Here is a 23,123-nt window from a genome sequence, read left to right on the forward strand (position 1 = left end):
GCTGTGTTGTTTCAAGACACAGATTCTTCTAGTTAACCTTGACCTGTTGGTCTCTTGGATCAAAACAGCATGATGTAGGGAGGAGAAAGCAACAGCCTGGTGTTACCATGGATTGAGTGATGGCCTGGCTGGATGGCAGGCAGCTTCATGTAAACACTCCTCAGTGATGTGCTCAATGTAGCACTCACTTGCTTCATCATCATCATCATCGTTGTCGTCGTCATCACCATCATAATCACCACACCATAACCACACTATCATTGTCATCGTCACGTAAACATTCCTCAGTAATGTGCCCAATGTAGCACTCACTGGCTTCATCATCATCATCATCATCATCATCATCATCACAACCATCATCATTATCATCATCATCACAACTACAATCATCAAAATAAAAATAAAATTCTCTTGAAACTTTTCCCAAATGTTTTCTTGGCCTCTTTTTGTTATACTTCTACATACATTTTGAAAACTTGCATGTGTTAAGTAGAAGAGGTTAATGGAAGTCTTGCTCAAAACAGGTTTTAACAAACATTGAAATCTGGTTAAATTTTGGGGTAAGAAATGTCTTAAAATAATCAAATCTCCCTGTGACTTAAACCAATTTTTGAAAGGAGCTGCTCTTGAATTACCGTGACTTCAGAGACGTGCCAGTACAGCCTGCATAATGACCTCTAACTTCACCATCTCCCAGGCACAGCCCCCCAGCCCCTCCTCCAGCCCAGCCCCTCCTCCAGCCCAGCCCTCAACATCTGGGAGATGTGTGCCACCAGATGGACAACTCATCTCCCCCTCACTTCCAGCCACACTCACAGTCATGGCTGCTGTACCTCACCTGGACCGAGGCAGACTGTTAAGGAAGTTTGGCTTGCTTTATGTTTAACAGCACACTAAGCTATCTGGAAATTAATGCGTCTCCAAATTAATACGACTGCTGATCCAAAGCCAACAAGTATTTGTCACAGAGTGACGAAATATCCCCCGCCATATACACCATAGTACCAAATATGAAGACAATCCAGCGATTAGTTCTTGAAATATTGTGGCAACACCGTTTTCCAACTCCAAAAACAGATTTGCCTGCTGTGACCTTGAAAATGGGATCAAGGTCACCAAATCTGACAGGTGTATGCGGTGTCTGTATATACACCATAGTTCCAAATATGAAGACAATCCAGCGATTAGTTCTTGAGATATCGCGGCAACACCGTTTTCTAACTCTAAAAGCAGATTTGCCTGCTGTGACCTTGAAAATGGGATCAAGGTCACCAAAACCGACTGGTGTCTGCGGAGTCTGTATATACACTATAGTTCCAAATATGAAGACAATCCAGTGTTTAGTTCTTGAGATATCGCGGCAACACCGTTTTCCAACTCCAAAAGCAGATTTGCCTGCTGTGACCTTGAAAATGGGGTCAAGGTCACCAAAACCGACTGGTGTCTGCGGTGTCTGTATATACACCATAGTTCCAAATATGAAGACAATCCAGTGTTTAGTTCTTGAGATATCGCGGCAACACCGTTTTCCAACTCTAAAAGCAGATTTGTCTGCTGTGACCTTGAAAATGGGATCAAGGTCACCAAAACCGACTGGTGTCTGCGGAGTCTGTATATACACCATAGTTCCAAATATGAAGACAATCCAGTGTTTAGTTCTTGAGATATCGCGGCAACACCGTTTTCCAACTCTAAAAGCAGATTTGTCTGCTGTGACCTTGAAAATGGGATCAAGGTCACCAAAACCGACTGGTGTCTGCGGAGTCTGTATATACACCATAGTTCCAAATATGAAGACAATCCAGTGTTTAGTTCTTGAGATATCGCGGCAACAAACAGGTGGGACGTACGTACGGACGGACGGACGGACGGACGGACGTACGGACGGTCGTGAATACTATATCCCCCGCTTCGCGCTTTCGCGCGGCGGGGGATAAAAATGCAACCAAATATCAATGTGACTCCCCGACCCCATCCCCAGTGGAATGATACATATCCTTACCTTAATCCAATCAAACACAAATAGCACAGCTCTATAGCACTGAGTAAAGCACTTCTGTATTAACAATAAACAGTGTTTTCCTAAAAACAACACACAGTTCATGTTTACTCTGTTGACTGGCATTAAGGAAGTTCAAACGCAGTAAAATAATTGAACCGACAACATTTCACTGATTGGTATGAGGAGAAGGTGTCTTCAAGCTTCACACGAGTGGGTAGAACTTTTGACCATAGCGGTGATAACTCACCGGATGCCTATTGTGTAATTCTTATTCTTTGACTGACATTTTTATATACTTGTTACAACTGCTGCTCAATAAACCATGTTTGTGTATATATTCAAGTTGGTATTTCCGCTATCCAAAGTGTGCAGTGGGGCCATCTTATTGTTGATAGTCGTTTGGAGACATTTTTCTCATTTATTCACGCACTCGTTAATTTCAAGATTTACAGTAGTTTCCATTTGGGTATCGACGCGTAACAATTAAATCTGTGAACTCATGATGATCTAGTTGTTCCCTTAGTCCCCACACACGATACATGATAATAGTCTTTATGTCGAGCAATACCTCAGCCTTTGGGGTCTTTTGAGGTACGACCGAGCATGATCTTTCTACGAAGATTTCAAAGAACATCATACGACTCTTGCTCAAAAGTTATTTGATCAAGGTTACAGCATTCAAGGCCCTAGTAAAGCTTTCAAAACATTTTATGGTAGACATGTGGAGGACATTTCCAAATTTGAAGCATCAATAACAAAAATGATGTCTGATGCAAATTGCATATTTTGACTTGTACCAAATGTTTCGGTGTTTTTTGAGGTGATCAATTGACTTGCATTTGCATATGTTTTTGACGGGTGCCACCGTTAGGGCAGAACAAGCTTACGTCTTTGCAAACACCTGGTAGCATCACTAGCTCGCGTTAGTTTCAAGATTTACAGTGGCAGCCTGTGATAATGAGCCTGGATCAGACAATCCAGTGATCAATATTGTGTTTTGTTTGTTTGTTTGTTTGTTGTTTAATGCCGCACTCACCAATATTCCAGCTATATGACGGTGGTCTGTAAAATAATCGAGTCTGGACCAGACAATCCAGTGATTGACATCATGAGCATCGGTCCACGCAATTGGGATCGATGACATGTATCAACCAAGTCAGCGAGCCTGAGCACCCGATCCCGTTAGTCGCCTTTTACGACAAGCATAGTTGCCCTTTACGGCAAGTATGGGTTGCTAAAGACCTATTCTACCCCGGAATCTTCACGGGTCAATCAATATTGTGAGACAAGAATCACTGCGGTCAGGGTACGAGGACACGCAGTCAACCAAGTCAGTGATGACCTGATCCAATTTTTCGCTTCTAATGACCAGCCCAGGTTGCTGGGGACTTATTCTAATGAAGACACTGACTGCTTCTGCTACACTGAAATTGTTGTAAGTCAGGATATCCTCCTGGGCCCCCATCCTACAGCTGACACACAGTGGAGTACAATTTTATTGTGTACAACCTGATTCAAAACAGATCCAAACCCGAGTGTGACCCTAATCCACTGGGCCACCCTGAAACATTTAAGCTGTGATTACATAGTGGTACCTTGAGTACCGATCACAGTAAGGTGCACTCTGAAAGGTACTGACTGGGGACACATGTTTACCACAGCTATTACAGTGAGTGGGTGAATATGGTTTTACGCCGTTTTTAGCAATATTACAGCAATATAATACCAGCCTAGTTCGGCAAGGGTGGAAACTGGACTTTTAAAGTCAGTTAACTCACTTGCCTCGGAAAGATGGCAGCCCTGAGACACAGTATGGAAATTCACCCATCCCCGAACACTGCAGGCTCTCCTTGTGGACCAGCCGACACTCACTGCCACACGCAAGATGATGAACCACTCACACACTGTACATCACCAATGGCCTATAACCTATACATCAGAATAAACTGTTCCATCATAGACAAAGGTAATCTGATGCTTGACACCATCAACACAATGAAAGAACACTCTGGCCTCAAGGGAAGTACTACATCATACTCATGAAAAACATCTAGTCATGTACTTTACCACAGGGGAGACTGAATGTTGTAAACACCACAATCAGTATTATTTCAGTCAAATCACGTCACCTAGAAATAATCACGACAGGACCAGTGAGTGAGTGAGTGAGTGGTTTGGTTGGGTGTGTGAAAGTGAATGAGAGAGTGAGTGAGAGAGTGAGTGTGTGTGTGAGAGTGAGTGAGTGAGTGAGTGAGTGTGTGGATGGATGAGTGAGTGAGTGAGTGAGTGAGATAGTGAGTGAGTGAGTGAGAGACGCTAGAGATGTCCAGCAGTTTCCTGCAATACCCAATATCATAGACAAACGTTAAGTCTGAAAAGGAGCCCCAGTGAGACAGGAAATTCAGAACCTGGGGAAACTCTAGACTTGTTTTATTTAGAACTATAGCATTACAGTAAGGGCTTGGCAGAAGGGGAAATAATATGGTCCAGAGACTTTGAGACACTCTACCCCACATCACTACACTGCTACCACGAGCATCCCTGAGTTGAAGATGGCTCCCTGCTTCTGATCTACCAAAGGGTCATTCAGTGCAAAGGCTTGCAGGTCTATGTTAAACTACAGAAGATGTAAGATCATGCCTCTATTTATACACACTAGACATGTGATCCAATATGCTGGAGATATTGCACTGATTACTTTTATATATACGCACAGTACCTGTTTCAGCATCACATCAAGCCATGTTCCCTCCGCCCATGGTTAGCATGTCCAGTGAGATATACCTCGTAATGACCCCCATGTGTCATGTGACTGGCCAGTGGTCAAGAGTTATAGCCATTAACTCTATCAACATCCAACTACTGAACCCATGGAGGCTTGGACTGCTTAGCTCTCCTACGTCCAGAGTTAGTGTCTGACATGAGACTCAAGAAGCTTCAGACTTGGCTACATGGAGCAAGTCTTCAGGATGATGAGGAAACAGAGGGAGGGCCATAGTCTCTCCATCACTTTCACATACGTCATCTGTGTTCATTCTACAACGTGGTATTGCCGCATCTATTTCAGTAATGACGCAAGAAATATGACCTACGTGCGCATGATTTCCCAAGCAAGTATATCCAATACCGTAAGCACAACATGCACCTATAACACAACCTCCTACACTTGCGTCTATTATTCCAGTTTTTAATAACGACACCAATGTTTTGGTGACAGAAAGGCCCCACCTTGTCCCAGATGGAATTAACACTGCCCACTCCAGATCTATATAAACATTTCCAGTAATGTAGAACTTTCAAGTTCCCACATCTACAGTGTTGTACTAAAGGCTTCAATACTGACACTCCAGTATGATGGGAGAAGGAGCTTCATGACCATAAGCAGCTGTCTAGATGGAATGTGTTTACGCAAAATACATCTTGTCAAAAGTGTGTGAACACATGCTCCCATAAACCATTAATGTAGGTAGCTTCCAACATAGGAACACTGTCACACAGGTGACTAACCACTTGTAAAATCTCCTTCTGTCAAGTAAACTTGACTAACAACATACAACATGTACACCATGTTTACTGAAAAAGACTCCAAAACACAACTTTGGACTGGTAAACTCAAAAGTCATTGACATACTTTGTACCTACCTTTGACAATTCTATGAATTCAGTCAAATAGTCATATCACTCCTACATGAATAAGGAAACGCAACAGCAGAAACTAACATTTTTAGTCCACCAGTCCTTATGATGATAACATATAGCAAAACCCTTAAAAATGGCAAATTTCTACTAGTCCTTATGATGCCTTAACTATTGGGCAGTTTGGCAAGGACAATAGGACTAGTGCCAATTTCTAATGCTGCAAAGCCCTTAAAAATAGTAAATTTCTACTAGTCCATATGATACCTTAACTATTGGGCAGTTTGTCAAGGACTACAGGACTAGTGCACGTTTCTAACACTTTATGGATAGCAACTTCTGGTTTATTGCATATAGCAACATTTCGATGTAGATTCTTACACTGTTATCCATAAAGTTGCCGTCTGCTTATTTACTCACCAACTTCTAGAATGCCAATCAAACGGTTACTCCATGCAAGGGTTGTGTGAAGACACAGTGTGAAGACTCAGTGTGAAGACTCAGTAGCTTGTTGTCCCTAGAACCCTTCCTGTGCCTGCTCCACAGTGGGAGTCGTCAACATGCATCACTCCACATGGTCACAACTAGTGGGCTAACAGGGAAACTGCTCTCCAGTGAAGAAATAATGTAGCCTTGTGACCATAACCCCGGCTGTTGTAAACGAGAGTTATAGTATAGTCTATATCTCCCTGTGAGGCAGGCATGCCCAGTGTGTGATGAACCATGTATTATAGGGTTATACCCACACATAATGCATTGTGTCATGTAGCCAGTGTCAAGTACACCAGCCACATGTGGCCAGTGGATTAACCGTGGTTGTCTACAACTGACTTGACAGACGTTCATGTAACAGGGCTCAGGCCTGAGCACCGAACTGAGTGCAAGGGGTTCATCAAAACATCAACTGAGTGGAGTTTCTCCCCATGAAGCTGACCCTCAAGTAGACTATAACTGCCTGTACACTACGTACATGAGACTAACACTTAGTCAATGAAAACATGTCTTTAAAATGATAAAAAAAAAATCTTCGAAAGAACCTTTCCTCTTCTGCTGTTTATTATATCAAGCAAACTAGACTTGGTTATTTTGATCTAGACTTGCCTAGGCTTTAAGTAAAAAAACAAATACCTAAAAAATATAAATTCCACAGTTATGGTGCAAGACTATATGTACATGTACAGTCTGCGACTATTCCAACCAACAAACAAGGAGTAAAATCTACTGAAAAGAAATGCGTTTGTTTGTTGTTTAACGGCGCACTCAGCTATATTCCAACTATATGACAGCATTCTGTAAATAAATTCAGTAAATTGTCTGAACAAGACAAGTTAGTGATGACATCATGAACATCGATCTACGCATTGGGGATACTATGACATGCATCAAGCAAGTCAGATGTGAGGCTGTGAGAGATGTGAGAGTTGCATCGTTCTTCCTGGCCACCATCCAGCTAAGTACTCACAGGCGCCATCTCCCACTGTCCTACTCAGACAATACGAACAAGAGACCTCTTGAACAAGTCTTGTACATGTCCAGGGTTTGACAACAGGACCACTGCCACAGAAACATCACTAGTCAGGCAGAAAATGTGTCTAGATAACTGACAACAGATTTTTCACACATTCACCAAAAGAAGAAACAAAATCACCTGCCTGACCTCAAATATTTTCACAGGCTTGTCAAATTGATTTCAAAGATACTGGACCGCCTCCGTTGTCTAATGGTAGAGCGTCCGCCCGGAGAGCGGAAGGTCCGGGGTTCAATCCCCAGCCGCGTCATACCAAAAGACGTTAAAAGATGGTACTTGTTGTTACCCTGTCTGGCACTCGGCATTAAGGAGCTAGAACAAGGACTGGTCGGCTCGGAGTCAGTATACTGTGTCTGAGTGGGGTATTCATGTTAAACTGCGGCATGGTATCTCAGTGTGCTCGCACTATAAATCGGCATCAGTCCGGACTAATACAAGCAGCCACACACACACACGTGCATGCTCGTCACTATATAAGTGTAATCATCTTGGACGCAATGTTAAACCCCATTTCACCTCACCTCACCTCAAAGTTACTGAAGTGTTGGTCCAGTGTGTCTGTAAAGCCTAAGTCACAACCAGGTATATGGCAACCCTTGTGGAGAAACTGACCACATTACTTCACTCCAGGGACGTACTCTGTACTGTCGTCTTGTTGTCTCTTTCTGCCCAGGGCGGTCTGGTAGCCTAGTGGTTAAAGCATTCGCTCATCACGCTGAAGACCCGGGTTCGATTCCCAACATGGGTACAATGTGTGAAGCCCATTTCTGGTGTCACCCCGCCCTGATATTGCTGGAATATTGCTAAAAGCGGCGTAAAACCATATTCACTCACTCACTCTTACTGCCCAAAATGTAACATCTAATTTCTACGACATAGACAGTTGTCCTTGATGGCAAGCTTGAACAAGTACCTACACCACTGCTGGTTGGTTGGTTGGTTTGTTGGTTAACGCCGCACTTAGCAATATTCCAGCTATATGACGGCGGTCTGTAAATAATCGAGTCTGGATCAGACAATCCGGTGATTGATATCATGAGCATCGATCTACGTCATTGGGATACGATGACATGTTTCAACTAAGTCAGCGAGCCTGACCACCCGATCCCGTTAGTCACCTCTCACAAGTATAGTCGCCTTTTACGGCAAGCATTGGTTTCTGAAGACCTATTCTACCCCGGATCTTCACGGGTCCTGACTGCAAGAGATGACAGACAGACTGTACACCATGTTTTACTGACAACATCACTCAGCACTGTACACGATGGAGCCATCAGAGAGAGTGACTCACAGAGGGATGTGGGGGGATGTGGGAGTCACACACAGCAGCCTCATTAACCCACATTTACTCACAATGGAACAAACATCTAGTGCAGTTCGGTGTGTGGATGCTGGCATTGGATAAAACATGCTTCTTGATTCTATGATCCATGTGGTTGCTTTGAACAATATTTCAGTTGTATCATGACATGTAAGTTGGGTATAGGAGTGAGTGAGTGAGTGAGTGAGTTGGGTTTAACGCCACTTTTAACAGTATTCCAGTTATATCACGGTGAAAGTGAGACTACAAGTAACAGAGATCTGAACTGGGTGAACCTGTGGTTTGAACCTGGACAGCAAACTGTGGCCTGACAATGGCCTGACAAAAACCTCAACAGCAAAACTGGCAGGACACAAATACTGCATAAACCTCACAGTAAACTGTGTCGCCCTCCTGGGGTAGAATGAGTCATAGTGTAGGAGCTCAAAGTTTCAGGATCATATGTAGGGCAAATCCAAGATCAGAACATTTGATCATCAGATCCTGACAGTGACAAGGTACATAACTCTGCACAGTAAAACACCTGGGACTACTGAGCTACCATACAGCAATGGAAGAATGTCTACTGCAGAGTAATAAGGGTAGATGAATATTGCAGAGAGGCAAGGGTAGATGAATATTGCAGAGAGGCAAGGGTAGATAAATATTGCAGAGAGGCAAGGGTAGATGTACATTGTAGTGAGGCAAGGGTAGATGAATATTGCAGAGAGGCAAGGGTAGATAAATATTGCAGAGAGGCAAGGGTAGATGTACATTGTAGTGAGGCAAGGGTAGATGAATATTGTATGTTCAGGATATGTGGCCAGTTCTGACAGACCACCCAAACAGTCAGCCTGGCGGTTGGCACAGTAAATGTTAGTGTTAACAACTGTCTAACTCCACCAGCACAGCCATTAATTCAGGTGTGGCCGCATCCACAGACATTAACACTGATACAAGGAGAAACCAGATTGCTGGAACAATATTGCCATATAATTAGCCCCAATCCAATTTCATCCTGACATGGTCGTTCAGCAAGCAAATATATCCATGACTGGAAACTGGTTCAAGTTACAAACCTTAAAAGACAATGTTCCTTGGGCTGTTAATGGAGGCAACCAAAGGAGATTTTAGGTCATTTTCAGAACGTGTAATTTAAGATTGTAACATTACAAAATCAGCAAAGACCAACCATCTGAAACCATATTTCTCAAAGGGTGGTGAGTTGAGGTGAAATGGGGTCTAACGTCGCGTCCAAGATTATTGCACTTATATAGCGATGTGCATGTACGTGTGTGTGTTTGTGTGGCTGCTTGTACTAGTCCGGACTGATGCCGATTTATAGTGCTAGCTCACTGAGATACCATGCCGCAGTTTAACATGAATATCCCACTCAGACACAGTATACTGACTCCGAGCCGACCAGACCTTGTATTAGCCCCTTAATGCCGAGTGCCAGACAGGGTAACAACAAGTACCATCTTTTAACATCTTTTGGTATGACGCGGCTGGTGATCAAACCCCGGACCTTCCGCTCTCCGGGCGGACGCTCTACCACTAGACCACGGAGGCGGTCTTTCTCAAAGGGAATTTGATACTGCACATATAGGAAACTAGAACATTGGTGCAAAAACAAAACCCCACACACATCCAATAGAAAGCAGCGTTAGAAATTGGCACTAGTCCTGTAGTCCTTGCTAAACTGCCCAATAGTTAAGGTATCATAAGGACTAGTAGAAATTTGCCATTTTTAATTGGTTTGCTATATGTTATCATTATCAGGACTAGTGGGCTAAAACTGTTTCTACGACTGGAAAGGCAGGCCATCCAGAGCTCTTTGAGGAGTTTCAACATATGATAGGATTGTCAGTTCCTGTTATCTCAAGCAAGTTGAAATATTTCCACAGTTCCACACTCCATCTCTATACTAGAATTACTACACATCCATGGACTTTTCTTTCAGCATAGCCGAGGAGCAAGGCGAAAAATAGTGCAGACTTGTCTAAGTCTCTAAGGCAATTATTATTACTTTAAATCATTTCCAGACTACCGGGGATAATATAAAATAAGAACAAGTTGTCCCTACAAGAGACACGCATCCTTACTGTCAGCTTATCTCGACTTGCCTATTAGAAAGATAAAATTACTATACAAGCATGGACTTATCATTCAGTACAGCCTTGAGCAAGGCTAGGATTCCTGAGGCAGGTCCTATTACTAGGAAAACCACTCATTGACTGGTATCATTGTCCCTGATGTCAACCACGAACCTGCCTGGCATCAAGCCACCATGACTTATCCAGAACTGAAAACTACTGCATAAAACAACCTTACTCATTATATGTTATTTCAAGTTTCCCCCAAATAGCCCCAGTTGTTCTATTGGTCATGTAGTGGGTCTAATGTACAATAAATGATCTTATCTTATCGTACAGCGACAAGACCAGTCATTACACTGTCCATCCATTCTGCTACAGCAAGGATTGGTCAGCCTTGGTTTGATGGTGGTTTTCTCCACTGAGAGATGGTATCCAGGACCATCACAATCTGCTTTATTGTGTGTTTATTGTGTGTTTATTGTGTGACAGGCTGTGCTGATAGTTTCATTGTCTGCGAAGATCCGGGGTAGACAGGAACCCATGCTTGCTGTAAAAGGCGACTATGCTTGTCGTAAAAGGCAACTAACGGAATCGGGTGGTCAGGCTCGCTGACTTGGTTGATGCACGTCATCGATCCCAATAGTGTGGATCGATGCTCATGATATCAATCACTGGATTGTCTGGTCCACACTCAATTATTTACAGACAGCTGTCATATAGCTGGAATATTGCTGAGTGCCGAGTTAAACAAACAAACAAACAAATGATAGTTTCATTATTAACTCTGGAGGTGTGAGGCCATCATGGCCACCCCACACCCTGATATTCCCACTGTCATCACATCCCTCCCATCTAGTCTACAGAAGTGTTGTGCTGTACTGATATACAAGCTGTATGAATGCCCCTAAATTGTGTACTGAGTGAGTGAGTGAGTTGGGTTTAACACCACTTATAACAGTATTCCAGTTATATCATGGCGTGTCAGCTTAATGTGCGAGGAAAACCCGAAGTGATGCAGGTCTCAGACGAGTGTGGGTATGGTTCTGAAAAACCTAGAAACATATCGGGATGAATCGGGATTCGAACCTACAATCATAGGTTTCTGGCGTACCCAAGGGGGGCAACTCTGCACAGCGAATCCCTTCGCCTAAGACAACTGGGCCACCTGTGCCCCCCTAAAATGTGCACTGCATCCCACTGACTGCACTATGTCAGTAGCAGTGTTGGAAACAAGGGGGAGACCGGGGTCTTCGAGGTCTTCTCCTGTAGTTTTTGAACCTAGAAACCCCTTAAATATTTAACATTAGGACCTCTGGATCACTGTGAAGTCTTTGAATCATGCAACATTTTCAAAGTTAATGAGCAAATTATGTAAATACGGACAAGAATTGTTGGCAACATATTTCTTGAGAAAGTTCATATATATGCAAAAGCAGAGGTCCTTGCAACAATTGTTTTTTGTGTTGTTTAATGCCGCACTCAGTAATATTCTAGATACATGATGGCAGCCTGTAAACAATAAAGTCTGGACCAGACAATATAGTGACTGATATCATGAGCATTGTTCTAAACAACATGGATACGATGACATGCATCACCGAAGTCAACCTGGCCATCCAATCTGGTCAGTTGCCTTTTATGAGCTTGGGTTGTGATGGGCATTGGGAAATATTTGTCTGTTTCTTTGTGTATGACATTGTGACAGTATGTGATATATGTCGTAACCCCCAGCAGGAAATAGTGTAGTGTTACATTGGTGTAGTGTTACATTGCTGTAGTGTTCTAGCTGGGAGTCACCATGAGCTATATATCCACCGTATCACTAGGCTCAGACTAGTGGACTAGTGGACTAGTGACTGTGTGTGACACTCACCTTGGCATAGTACTGGCTGGCTCCGCCCTCGGAGCGGATGGTGCCGGCACTTGACTTGCGCTGCGGAGCATCTTCTTCTGTTAGTGGCACATTTCTGTCAAACAAAGAGTCAAGAATAAAATGACCATCACGCCATCCACCAGTAACACCAAAGGATCAGGTCAATCAAATATAGGTCAAATATCAGTCAAATATCAGTCAAATGTCACAGACTCAGGCATAGATCAATATACAGATCAATTGTGACAAAATATTGCAGTTTGAAATTACTGTGTGCTGAAACATGTTCAGAGCAGTGCAGCCAAGCTGTGCGTGTTTGTTGTTTAACGCCGCACTCAGCAATATTCTAGCTATATGACAGTGATCTGTAAATAATTAAGTCTGGACCAGACAATCAAGTCATTGACATCATGAGCATCAATCTATGCAATTGGGATACGATGACATGCATCAACATGTCAGCGAGCCTGACCACCCAATCCTCTTTCGACAAGCACAGTCGCCTTTTACGACAAGCATGGGATGCTGAAGACCTATTCTAACCTGGATCTTCACGGGTTGCCAAGCCACAACAGTTGATGAGAATGTATTTTCTCTTCAAGATGCTTATTTGTTACTACTGAACGATACACGAGTCAACATGAATTCAAAAGAGTTAACTAATTCCTTCATCAGTCATATACAGGAGATGTACAACACCGGGCATGCAGGCATAAAACAAGGCCACAAAGGAAACACTTCCTACAATAAACTGAAAGACAAAACAAAAAAGTGCCAAATTCAATTTGATTTGGAGATTAACTCCCCAATGTGCTGCAATCTGAATGAAACGTCTGGCAGAAGATGGAGATCTGTGTTGAAGACCTCATTCCATCAGTCAGACCAGGCAGGCATCGATTCCACGGAAACTCACGACAATAGCAGACACTAGCAGATTAGTGACATTAAATGTTGATTAAAGAGGAAGGACTTTCACAGGCTCACCGGTTGAGGGAGGTGTGTTTGCTCAAATGTTTTTCAACAGGTAGGGCAGAAACATGGCAGTTAATGAACATACCATGTGTTTATGTACCTAAACTTGCACAAATGTTCAAGGAAATAATTATTAGCTTAAATCATCATTTCTAGATTATGTAAATGAATAAGAATAAGTTGTCCTTATAAGAGACTGGAGTCCTTACTGTCCACATATCTTGACTTGCCTAATATATAACATATCTTAGGAGGCCTAATATTCCAGCTCTGTAAATAAACAAATCTAGACTAGACAATCCAGTGATTGACATCATGAGCATGGATCTATCTACTGGGATACGATGACATGCATGAACCAAGTCGGCGAGCCTGACCGCCTGATCCCGTTAGTCCAAAGTACAACATGGCGCTGACGGATCAAGAATCATTGGTTCACCTTCAGATAAAAACCGGGGGCACTGGTGGCCCAGTCGTCTAAGGCGCCGCGGTTCACTGTGCAGAGTTGCGTCCCTTGAACACGCCAGAAACCTATGATTGTGGGTTCGAATCCTGGTTCGCCCTGATTATGTTTCTAGGTTTGTCAGCACCATACCAGTGCTCGTGGGTTTCACCGAAGTGGTAAACATCTGAGACCTGCATCACTTCAGGCTTTCCTCCCACATTAAGCTGACACGCCGTGTACTTGAGTTACACTCTTGCAGTCAGGGAACATGCGCAGCCTTCACATCTTGTGCCCTTGTGTCATCAGCCAGTTAAACCTCAAGGACACTGGCTGTTTTCTTCTCATGAAACTTCCATCAATTTCAAAATATACATGACAGCCATATCCTTCTCAACACCCAGCAATCAAAACCTCCAGGAACATACACTACACTGATATGTGCAAGTGCTATCTCAGCTTGTATAGGCATGCAGGGCATTGATATACCGGCTAGGAACACTCATATACTCGTCTAAGCCTTCCCTATATCAATCTGGGTTTATAAATATCTGAAACCTGTTTTTAGTTAAATGTGACAAGGTGCTAGTTGTATGTAGTTCTCTCTTGGAGAATACACGCAATACTCATGGACACTGAAATGCTGATATTCTTGTTAATTCATTCATCAGTCTATCGCGGTTTATAAATATCTGAAGCCTGAACACATGTTCCTCGGTGATAATTCTGTCTGTTTGTCTGAATATTGCCTAGAGCTTGTTTGTTTGTTGTTAAACGCTGCACTCAGCAATATTCCAGCTATATGAAGGCAGTCTGTAAATAATTGAGTCTGGACCAGACAATCCAGTGATTGACATCATGAACATCGAACTACGCAATTGGGATACGATGAGTGTCAGTGAGTCTGACCACCCGATCCCGTCAGTAGCCTCTTACGACAAGCATAGTCACCTTTTATGTCAAGAATAGGCTGCTGAAGACCTATTTTACCCCAGATCTTCACGGGTCCCTAGAGCTTGTAGTACAAAGAAATATCAAGCAGAATTTCATTCAGATCTGAAAACTATTTTTAGTAAAATCCTGTGACAGTTGTGAGTAGTCTCTGATAGCCTCATCAATTTCTTCATCTACGTCAATCTTAGTTAATAAATATCTGAAACCTGCTTTAAGTTTACTTGTTTGTTTGTTTGTTTGTTTGTTGTATAACGCCGCACTCAGCAATATTCCAGCTACGTGACGTCGTTCTGTAAATAATCAAGTCTGGACCAGACAATCCAGTGATTGATATCATGAGCATAGTAATAGTAATTTATATAGTATTCATATGCTGTCACAATATTGTATCTGGTAGTTTGACCTTTGACATGTCACATGACAGCCCCATCCAACATCCTCTCCGACTTGACACTGAGTAATTGACATCAAGTTCACATCCAGGTCACAGCACATTCTAATCTACATCACAAATATATTACACCATATTTAAACGCCAACTTGTCTTGTAATTCACTTTTTTCCAACTGCAAATAATTTTGTCACATGCTGACGATGACCTCTCGGGTAATGCCTGTATGTGCATAGCAACTGGTAGACAAGGTTTTGTTACGTCTCTACCTGCATAGCAACACTGCACAAGGCCTCGTTACACCTGTATGTGCATCGCAACACCATACAAGGCCCAGTTACACCAGTTCTAGGTGCATGGAGTCCAGCAGACCTTAATTCATCTGGGTGTAAACACACCAGACATGACATAGTCGGGGAAAATTACCCAAAAAGCCTGTTGAAACCTCAGTTCAACTAATGCTCATAAATAGTGTTGAACATGTTGTCTGACTGGGAAACTCTCACCCTCAAATTCCATAAATGTACTCATTTCCTTTTACATATTACATTTCAAAATATTTTTACAAAACTTGAGTGCATGGAAACGATTCAGCCAGTCCACAGCTTGTCTTTTCCATTTGACATTTCGTGAATAATATATGGCGCATCTCCGAACTGAAGGCAGCATCACTCAAGGTTTGAATGACGGACTGACTGAAGCGTCCGTGTGTCTGTCAGTAAAATCTCTGTGTGGATGCAGCACCAAGGCTCTCTTACTGGGTGATCGCTGATTGTCAGGTCTTGACCGACTGTCACAATTTCTTAGGTTGATTAGTGAGTGAGTATGGTTTTACGCAGCTTTTAGCAATATTCCAGCAATATCACGGCAGAGGACACCAGAAATGGGCTTCATACATTGTACCCATGTTGGGACTCGAACCCGGGTCTTTGGCGTGACGAGCGAACGCTTTAACCACTAGGCTACCCGATCACCCCTTAGGCTGATTAGAAGTAGCAAGGTAACAAAGATCAGGTTAGAAATTGGCACTAGTCCTGTAGTCCTTGCCAAACTGCCCACCAGTTCACGTATCATAAGGACTGGTAGAAATTGGCCCTTCTTTAAGGAATTTGCTATATGTTATCATTATAAGGTGAGGTGAAATTGGGTTTAACGTCGCGTCCAAGATTATTGCACTTATATAGCGACGTGCATGCACGTGTATGTGTGTGTGTGGCTGCTTGTACTAGTCCGGACTGATGCCGATTTATAGTGCTAGCTCACTGAGATACCATGCCGCAGTTTAACATGAATACCCCACTCAGACACAGTATACTGACTCCGAGCCGACCAGTCCTTGTTTTAGCCCCTTAATGCCGAGCGCCAGACAGGGTAACAACAAGTACAATCTTTTAACGTCTTTTTGTATGACGCGGCCCGGGATCGAACCCTGGACCTTCCGCTCTCCGGGCGGACGCTCTACCACAAGACCACGGAGGAGGAGTTATAAGAACTGACTACAAGATATCTTGAATAGGAAAGGCATATAAACATTTTATCAAATGGGTCCAAATGGAAAAAGTAGTTGATTAAGGTGTTGTAGGTGCATTGCATGCAGTAGAAGATTTCACCCAACACAGAGACATCATTATAAGGGCTAGGGGGATACAATTGTCAGTTTCTCTTGCTGAAGATCTCCCCAATGAGAGTACAGTGGCCAGTCACAATACTTCATCAGTAGGACTGACGTTCATTGACAGTATTTCATCCCTGGTGATTTTTGTGATCCACTTACAACACTATGGCCAAATGAGTTCGGTTTCTACTGTAGGAGCCAGACTGTTGATCCTATTTCTACCAGATGGTAGACCCAAGCCCTTGACTATCTTCTAAGACATCTTCTAAGACATAAGACCCGTGAAGATTCCGGGGTAGAATAGGTCTTCAGCAACCCATACTTGCCGTAAAAGGCGACCATGCTTGTCGTAAAAGGCAACTAACGGGATCGGGTGGTCAGGCTCGCTGACTTGGTTGATCGATGCTCATGATATTAATCACTGGTTTGTCTGGTCCAGACTCGATTATTTACAGACCGCCGTCATATAGCTGGAATATTGCTGAGTGCGGCGTTAAACAACAAATCAACGAACCAACCAATCTAAGACATAACCTACTGGTCAACATCCAGTATATACAGAGACACAGAAACATGCAACTATTAGATAATCAGATTTTGATTCCGGTAAATAGAAGAATGGGCTCGTGACCCTGTGTAGAGTACCATCTAAACAGGGACTGGAGAACTCATTGAGGTGATGGTCGTAGATACTTCTAATACAGTGGGCAACTAATCCAGGTTATGCACCATCTCGGTTGCAGCGTTCTGTATTGTCCTACCGACTTCACCATGTGCCTTTTCCTGCCTAAGTGGAGCAAACGGTTCTACACATACCTGATGCATTAACCAGCGCATCACTGATGACTTTACTTAACCAGCAAGCATTTACCCTGCAAATCCTTAGAATCCTTCACATCACCTTGACTTATATATGGTTTGAGCTACATTTTCCTAGTTCAACACTTTTTCATTTCTCATCAACCAACAACTTCACCCCTACAAAACAAGCCTTGATTAGTCCTTTTCCTACAAAACAAGCCTTGATTAGTCCTTTTCCTACAAAACAAGCCACAGATGCTTTCCCTCAAAGTATCCACCCCTCAAAGTATCTACGTCCATCCTACCCATCATCTCTGCTGTCATTCCCCCTGTATGTGCCCCACTCCTCAATCCCTCCACCCAGCCAACAACCCCCTCCCTGTTCCGTCACAACTGGTACCCTTGAACACCTACCCCCAATCACCACCATAAACTCCCCCCATCTCCCTCAAATTCCTACCCTCCTGGTAAACACCCTACCTGTTGTAAATTATGTCAGCCAACCCAAACCCTAGATCTCTCTCATCCCACCCCACACACTATCTCCTGCTCCCTCTCCCCTCCCTACACACCCTCATCTCCTGGTCTCTCTCCCCTCCCTACACACCCTCATCTCCTGGTCTCTCTCCCTCCCCCACACACCCTCATCTCTTGGTCCCTCTCCCAACCCTCCCCCACACACCCTCATCTCCTGGTCTCTCTCCCTCCCCCACACACCCTAATCTCCTGGTCCCTCTCCCAACCCTCCCCCACACACCCTCATCTCCTGGTCCCTCTCCCAACCCTCCCCCACACACCCTCATCTCTTGGTCTCTCTCCCTCCCCCACACACCCTCATCTCCTGGTCTCTCTCCCAACCCTCCCCCACACACCCTCATCTCCTGGTCTCTCTCCCTCCCCCACAAACCCTCATCTCCTGGTCTCTCTCCCAACCCTCCCCCACACACCCTCATCTCCTGGTCTCTCTCCCAACCCTCCCCCACACACCCTCATCTGCTGGTCCCTCTCCCTCCCCCACAAACCCTCATTTTCTGGTCCCTCTCCCCACTCTACCCCACACCCCCTCATCTCCTGGTCCCTCTCCCCTCCCTCCCCCACACACCTTCATCTTCTAGTCTCTCTCCCCTCCCTCCCCCACACAATTTCATCTTCTGGTCTCTCTCCCCACCCTCCCCCACACACCCTCATCTCCTGGTCCCTCTCCCCACCCCACCCCACCGACCTTCATCGTCTGGTTACTCCCCACCCAACTCTATATACTCTTCCTCCTACACAACCAGTCCCCTGGAATACCCCACCTTAAATCTTCTCATCCCATCCTCAATATCTGTGCAACCAGTTCCACCCCCCCCCCCCCCCATAAATACCCCCATCCCCAATCTCACCCCCAACCCTCCTTCTTCCTCTACTCAACCAGCCTCCTCTCACATGTTTCCAGCATCAGTTATGCAACCCTCATGAAAGGCAATCCAGTCTGTGATGTTAACCCTTGAGAGGCTGACTCAAGTAATAGTCTCTTCATATCTCACCATCTAGCAATGGCATAACGCTATTATACCCAACCTGCTACATAATCCTTTTGAAGTAGAACCCTTGAGAATAATATCATCAAATGTGCTACTGTTTCATCACACATGGAAACAGTTAATTCCACAACCTAAACGCAATGTCCTGATGTCTCACACACAAGGTCTGCTGTGTCTTGGGCAGCTGCTTCACGAACTCATGCAATGACATTCTCAGGAACCAAAATGTCAAATATCTGTACCCTCCAACAAATGCAGGGATGTCAGGGGACCCTAGCTTCTTGTTATCACATCCAAAGGAACCCCATTGTTCATGGTCTCACAGAACGAAATACAGTTTAATCCAACATGCAGATTTAATTGTGTCAAAACTATAGTGATATCGTGAAGAAGCTGTGAATATTTTGGCTCTGACATCTATAGAATTAGATCACAGCCAAAATATGTCGCGTGCTGGGTCTCTTATATTTAACATACAGTTCCGGGTGGTGGCAGACTGAGTTAAGTATGCAGCATTAGGAGCAGCTTATATAGTTGAGAGCACTGCTAAATCCTGAATGTTGATTTGCACACTTATGGGACAAGAAATGGATGACAAAGCAGTAACAGGGCTGGACAGACCTGTACTGGTAGAAACAGACTGTCACTTGATTTGTCCAGGGGTCAAAAGTCTGCACTGCAAGTAGTGTTGGAAATTGGCCTAGGGTCCATGTCAAATTAACCCTTTGTTAAAACAAGCGTGTCAAATAACTACATAAAAAACATCAGCATGCCCTGTTATTTTTAACAAAGAAACATCCCACCAATAATTGCTATTGAAGAGGTCAATATGCAGCCTTGGCCTGGTCAGACAAACTCAATGGTCGGTTCAGAGAGTCCTTGTTTCTACATATTGACTCGTCAAGAGTACTAATTAGTATTGTCTTAACAAACTTCACTTTAAAGTTCATGAAGCCTCTAAACTGTTCTCTATTTTGTTATGGTTACCTGCAAACTGTGAAATGGTACTATCAGACGACATCATGTTTTCCAGCAGGTGAGAGTTAATATTCACCAGAGTCACACATTCCTACAGTGTCACCATAGTCACACATTCCTACAGTGTCACCAGTCACACATCATTCCTACAGTGTCACCAGAGTCACACAATTCTACAGTGTCACCATAGTCACACATTCCTACAGTGTCACCAGTCACACATCATTCCTACAGTGTCACCAGAGTCACACATTCCTACAGTGTCACCAGAGTCACACATTCCTACAGTGTCACCAGAGTCACACATTCCTACAGTGTCACCAGAGTCACACATTCCTACAGTGTCACCAATCTCACACATTCCTACAGTGTCACCAATCTCACAACATTCCTACAGTGCCACCAATCTTACAACATTCCTACAATGTTACCAAGGTAACACAGCATTCCTACAGTGCCATCAGTCACACAACATTCCTACAGTGTCACCAGTCACACAACATTCCTACAGTGCCACCAGTCACACAACATTCCTACAGTGTCACCAGAGTCACACATTCCTACAGTGTCACCAATCTCACAACATTCCTACAGTGCCACCAGTCACACAACATTCCTACAGTGCCACCAGTCACACAACATTCCTACAGTGCCACCAGAGTCACACATTCCTACAGTGTCACCAATCTCACAACATTCCTACAGTGCCACCAGAGTCACACAACATTCCTACAATGTTACCAAGGTAACACAACCTTCCTACAGTGCCACCAAAGTCACACAGCATGTCAACCAAATTTCAAGTAATGAGTTGTTGACTATACAAATAGAAGCGACAAAAACCCTTTCATAATCATAAGAAATATCTGCTGAAACCAGAGTCCATTGTACAATTCCGACTGTAATATGAGCATGTGTTAATGATTCCCCATCAGACAGTGATGACACCAGGTGTTCGTTCACAAAATGAAACAATCATGCCCAGATGTGTTTCCCTGTTGTTGACAGCAACGTCTTGTCCCTGACAATGGCTATGGTGAGAGCCAGATTCATACACCAGACATTGCTTACAGACTGACTGCGTTAAATTTTACACATTTGTTCCTAAACAAAAGCAACAAAACCAGCTCCAGAAAGTTAAGAATGATATTATATATAGACCTGTGAAGATCCGGGGTAGAATAGGTCTTCAGCAACCCATGCTTGCCATAAAAGGTAACTATGCTTGTCATAAGAGGCGACTAACAGGATTGGGTGGTCAGGCTTGCTGACTTGGTCATCATATCCCAATTATGTGGATCGATGCTCATGATGTCAATCACTGGATTGTCTGGTCCAGACTCTATTATTTACAGACCGCCGTCATATAGCTGGAATATTGCTGAGTGCAGCGTTAAACAACAAACCAACCAACCAACCAACAACTATATCTGATATGGACAGCCTAACAACAATTGTACCAAAAATGTTTGAATCTACTGGACAGAATCTAACCTTCCCCCTTTTTATTCAAAGATTTACTCATCACACATTAGAACATATCTTTTATAACCTTCCTAGACAGAATCTATACTAGATCAGGTTTCTGTGCAGAGGCCTCGGTAGTGAGGCAGCTACTCTGACCCCCCAAATCACCATTACAGTCAGTTCAGAAGACAAACATCCCTGAATGAGTGTTTGAGTGAGTATGGTTTTACGCCGCTTTTAGCCATATTCCAGCAATATAACAACGGGGGACACCAGAAATGGGCTTCACACATTGTACCCATGTCTGGAATCGAACCCGGGTCTTCAGCGTGACGAACAAACGTTTTAACCACTAGGCTACCCGACCGCCTCTCCCTGAATGAGAGAGGAAGACAATGACAATCATATCACAAATGGGGCCACCAGCTAACAATCTCCTAAAACATATAACATATAATTCATTTCCTGAAGAATTGGTTTGTTATTTATTTTCTGAAGGAAATAGAAAGTGAAGAGTACTGATGAGCACTGCTATTCATTGTTACCCAAGCAGGCATCTACCGCCAGACACTTGACCTTCACTTCCTGTTAGAGTGAGCGTATCCTGGGTTAAGTCAACAAGCACACACTCTACTTCCGGGGTGGCTGATCCTGCGTAATAACTCCAGCATAGAACACTCTCCACACATTACAAAACTAGCATGTGGTCTCTGAAATTAACATATCTAGAGTGAGTGAGTGAGTGAGTATGGTTTTATGCCGCTTTTAGCAATATTCCAGCAATATCACGGTTGGGGGACACCGGAACATGGGCTTCACACATTGTACCCATGTAGGGAATCGAACCCGGGTCTTCAGCGTGACGAGCGAACACTTTAACCACCAGACTTCTGACAAATAACCTCAAGCACAGACACCATTCAATCACTCACTATCCACCTTGTGGGAGGGTTCCAGGTTACATAACACCCCTGCAGGTCAAGTCTTGGTTAAGTACATGTCGGCGTGCCCTGATGGCACAGCATGTATCTCATTATATCAATCACTGGATTGTCTGGTCCAGAAATACAGGCCACTGTCACTTAGCTGGAATTTAACTGAGTGCATTACAAGCATTATCACTAACCCTGACATTCATTGCATATTTCATACAGTTTATAGGTCTCCCTGTATTTCCTCAACGGCTTCTCATACTACCTCTTCATGCACATCACTGTGCAGAGTTGCGTCCCTTGGGCATGCCAAAAACCTATGATTGTGGGTTCGAATCCCAGTTCTCCCTGATAACGTTTCTAGGTTTGTCAGCAGCACCGAAGTGGTAAACGTCTGAGACCTGCATCACTTCGGGCTTTCCTCCCACATTAAGCTGACACGCCGCGATATAACTGTAATACTGTTAAAAGCGGCGTAAACCCAACCCACTCACTCACTCACACACTCTTCATGCACAACCTGCTCAAAACTACCCTCAGAACTGTGCCATTGATGCAAGGAGATGGCTCACACAAATAACAGAATTACTGTATATATATAATGTAT

The 23,123-nt window shown here is 43.7% G+C and overlaps 1 protein-coding gene across 2 annotated transcripts in view; it reads right to left on the reverse strand.

Moving 5' to 3' along the window:
- LOC124116867 overlaps positions 1–23,123 on the reverse strand; it is a 185,770-nt gene that overhangs the window by 44,083 nt on the left and 118,564 nt on the right. For both annotated transcript variants that reach the window (XM_048398132.1, XM_048398131.1), the window contains exon 6: positions 12,439–12,532. In XM_048398132.1, the coding sequence (XP_048254089.1) occupies positions 12,439–12,532 (94 nt within the window). The remainder of the gene's footprint in view (positions 1–12,438; positions 12,533–23,123) is intronic.

This window comes from Haliotis rufescens, unplaced genomic scaffold (genome assembly GCF_023055435.1).
Source record: "Haliotis rufescens isolate VD_foot unplaced genomic scaffold, xgHalRufe1.0.p SCAF_18, whole genome shotgun sequence".
NCBI lineage: Eukaryota > Metazoa > Mollusca > Gastropoda > Lepetellida > Haliotidae > Haliotis > Haliotis rufescens.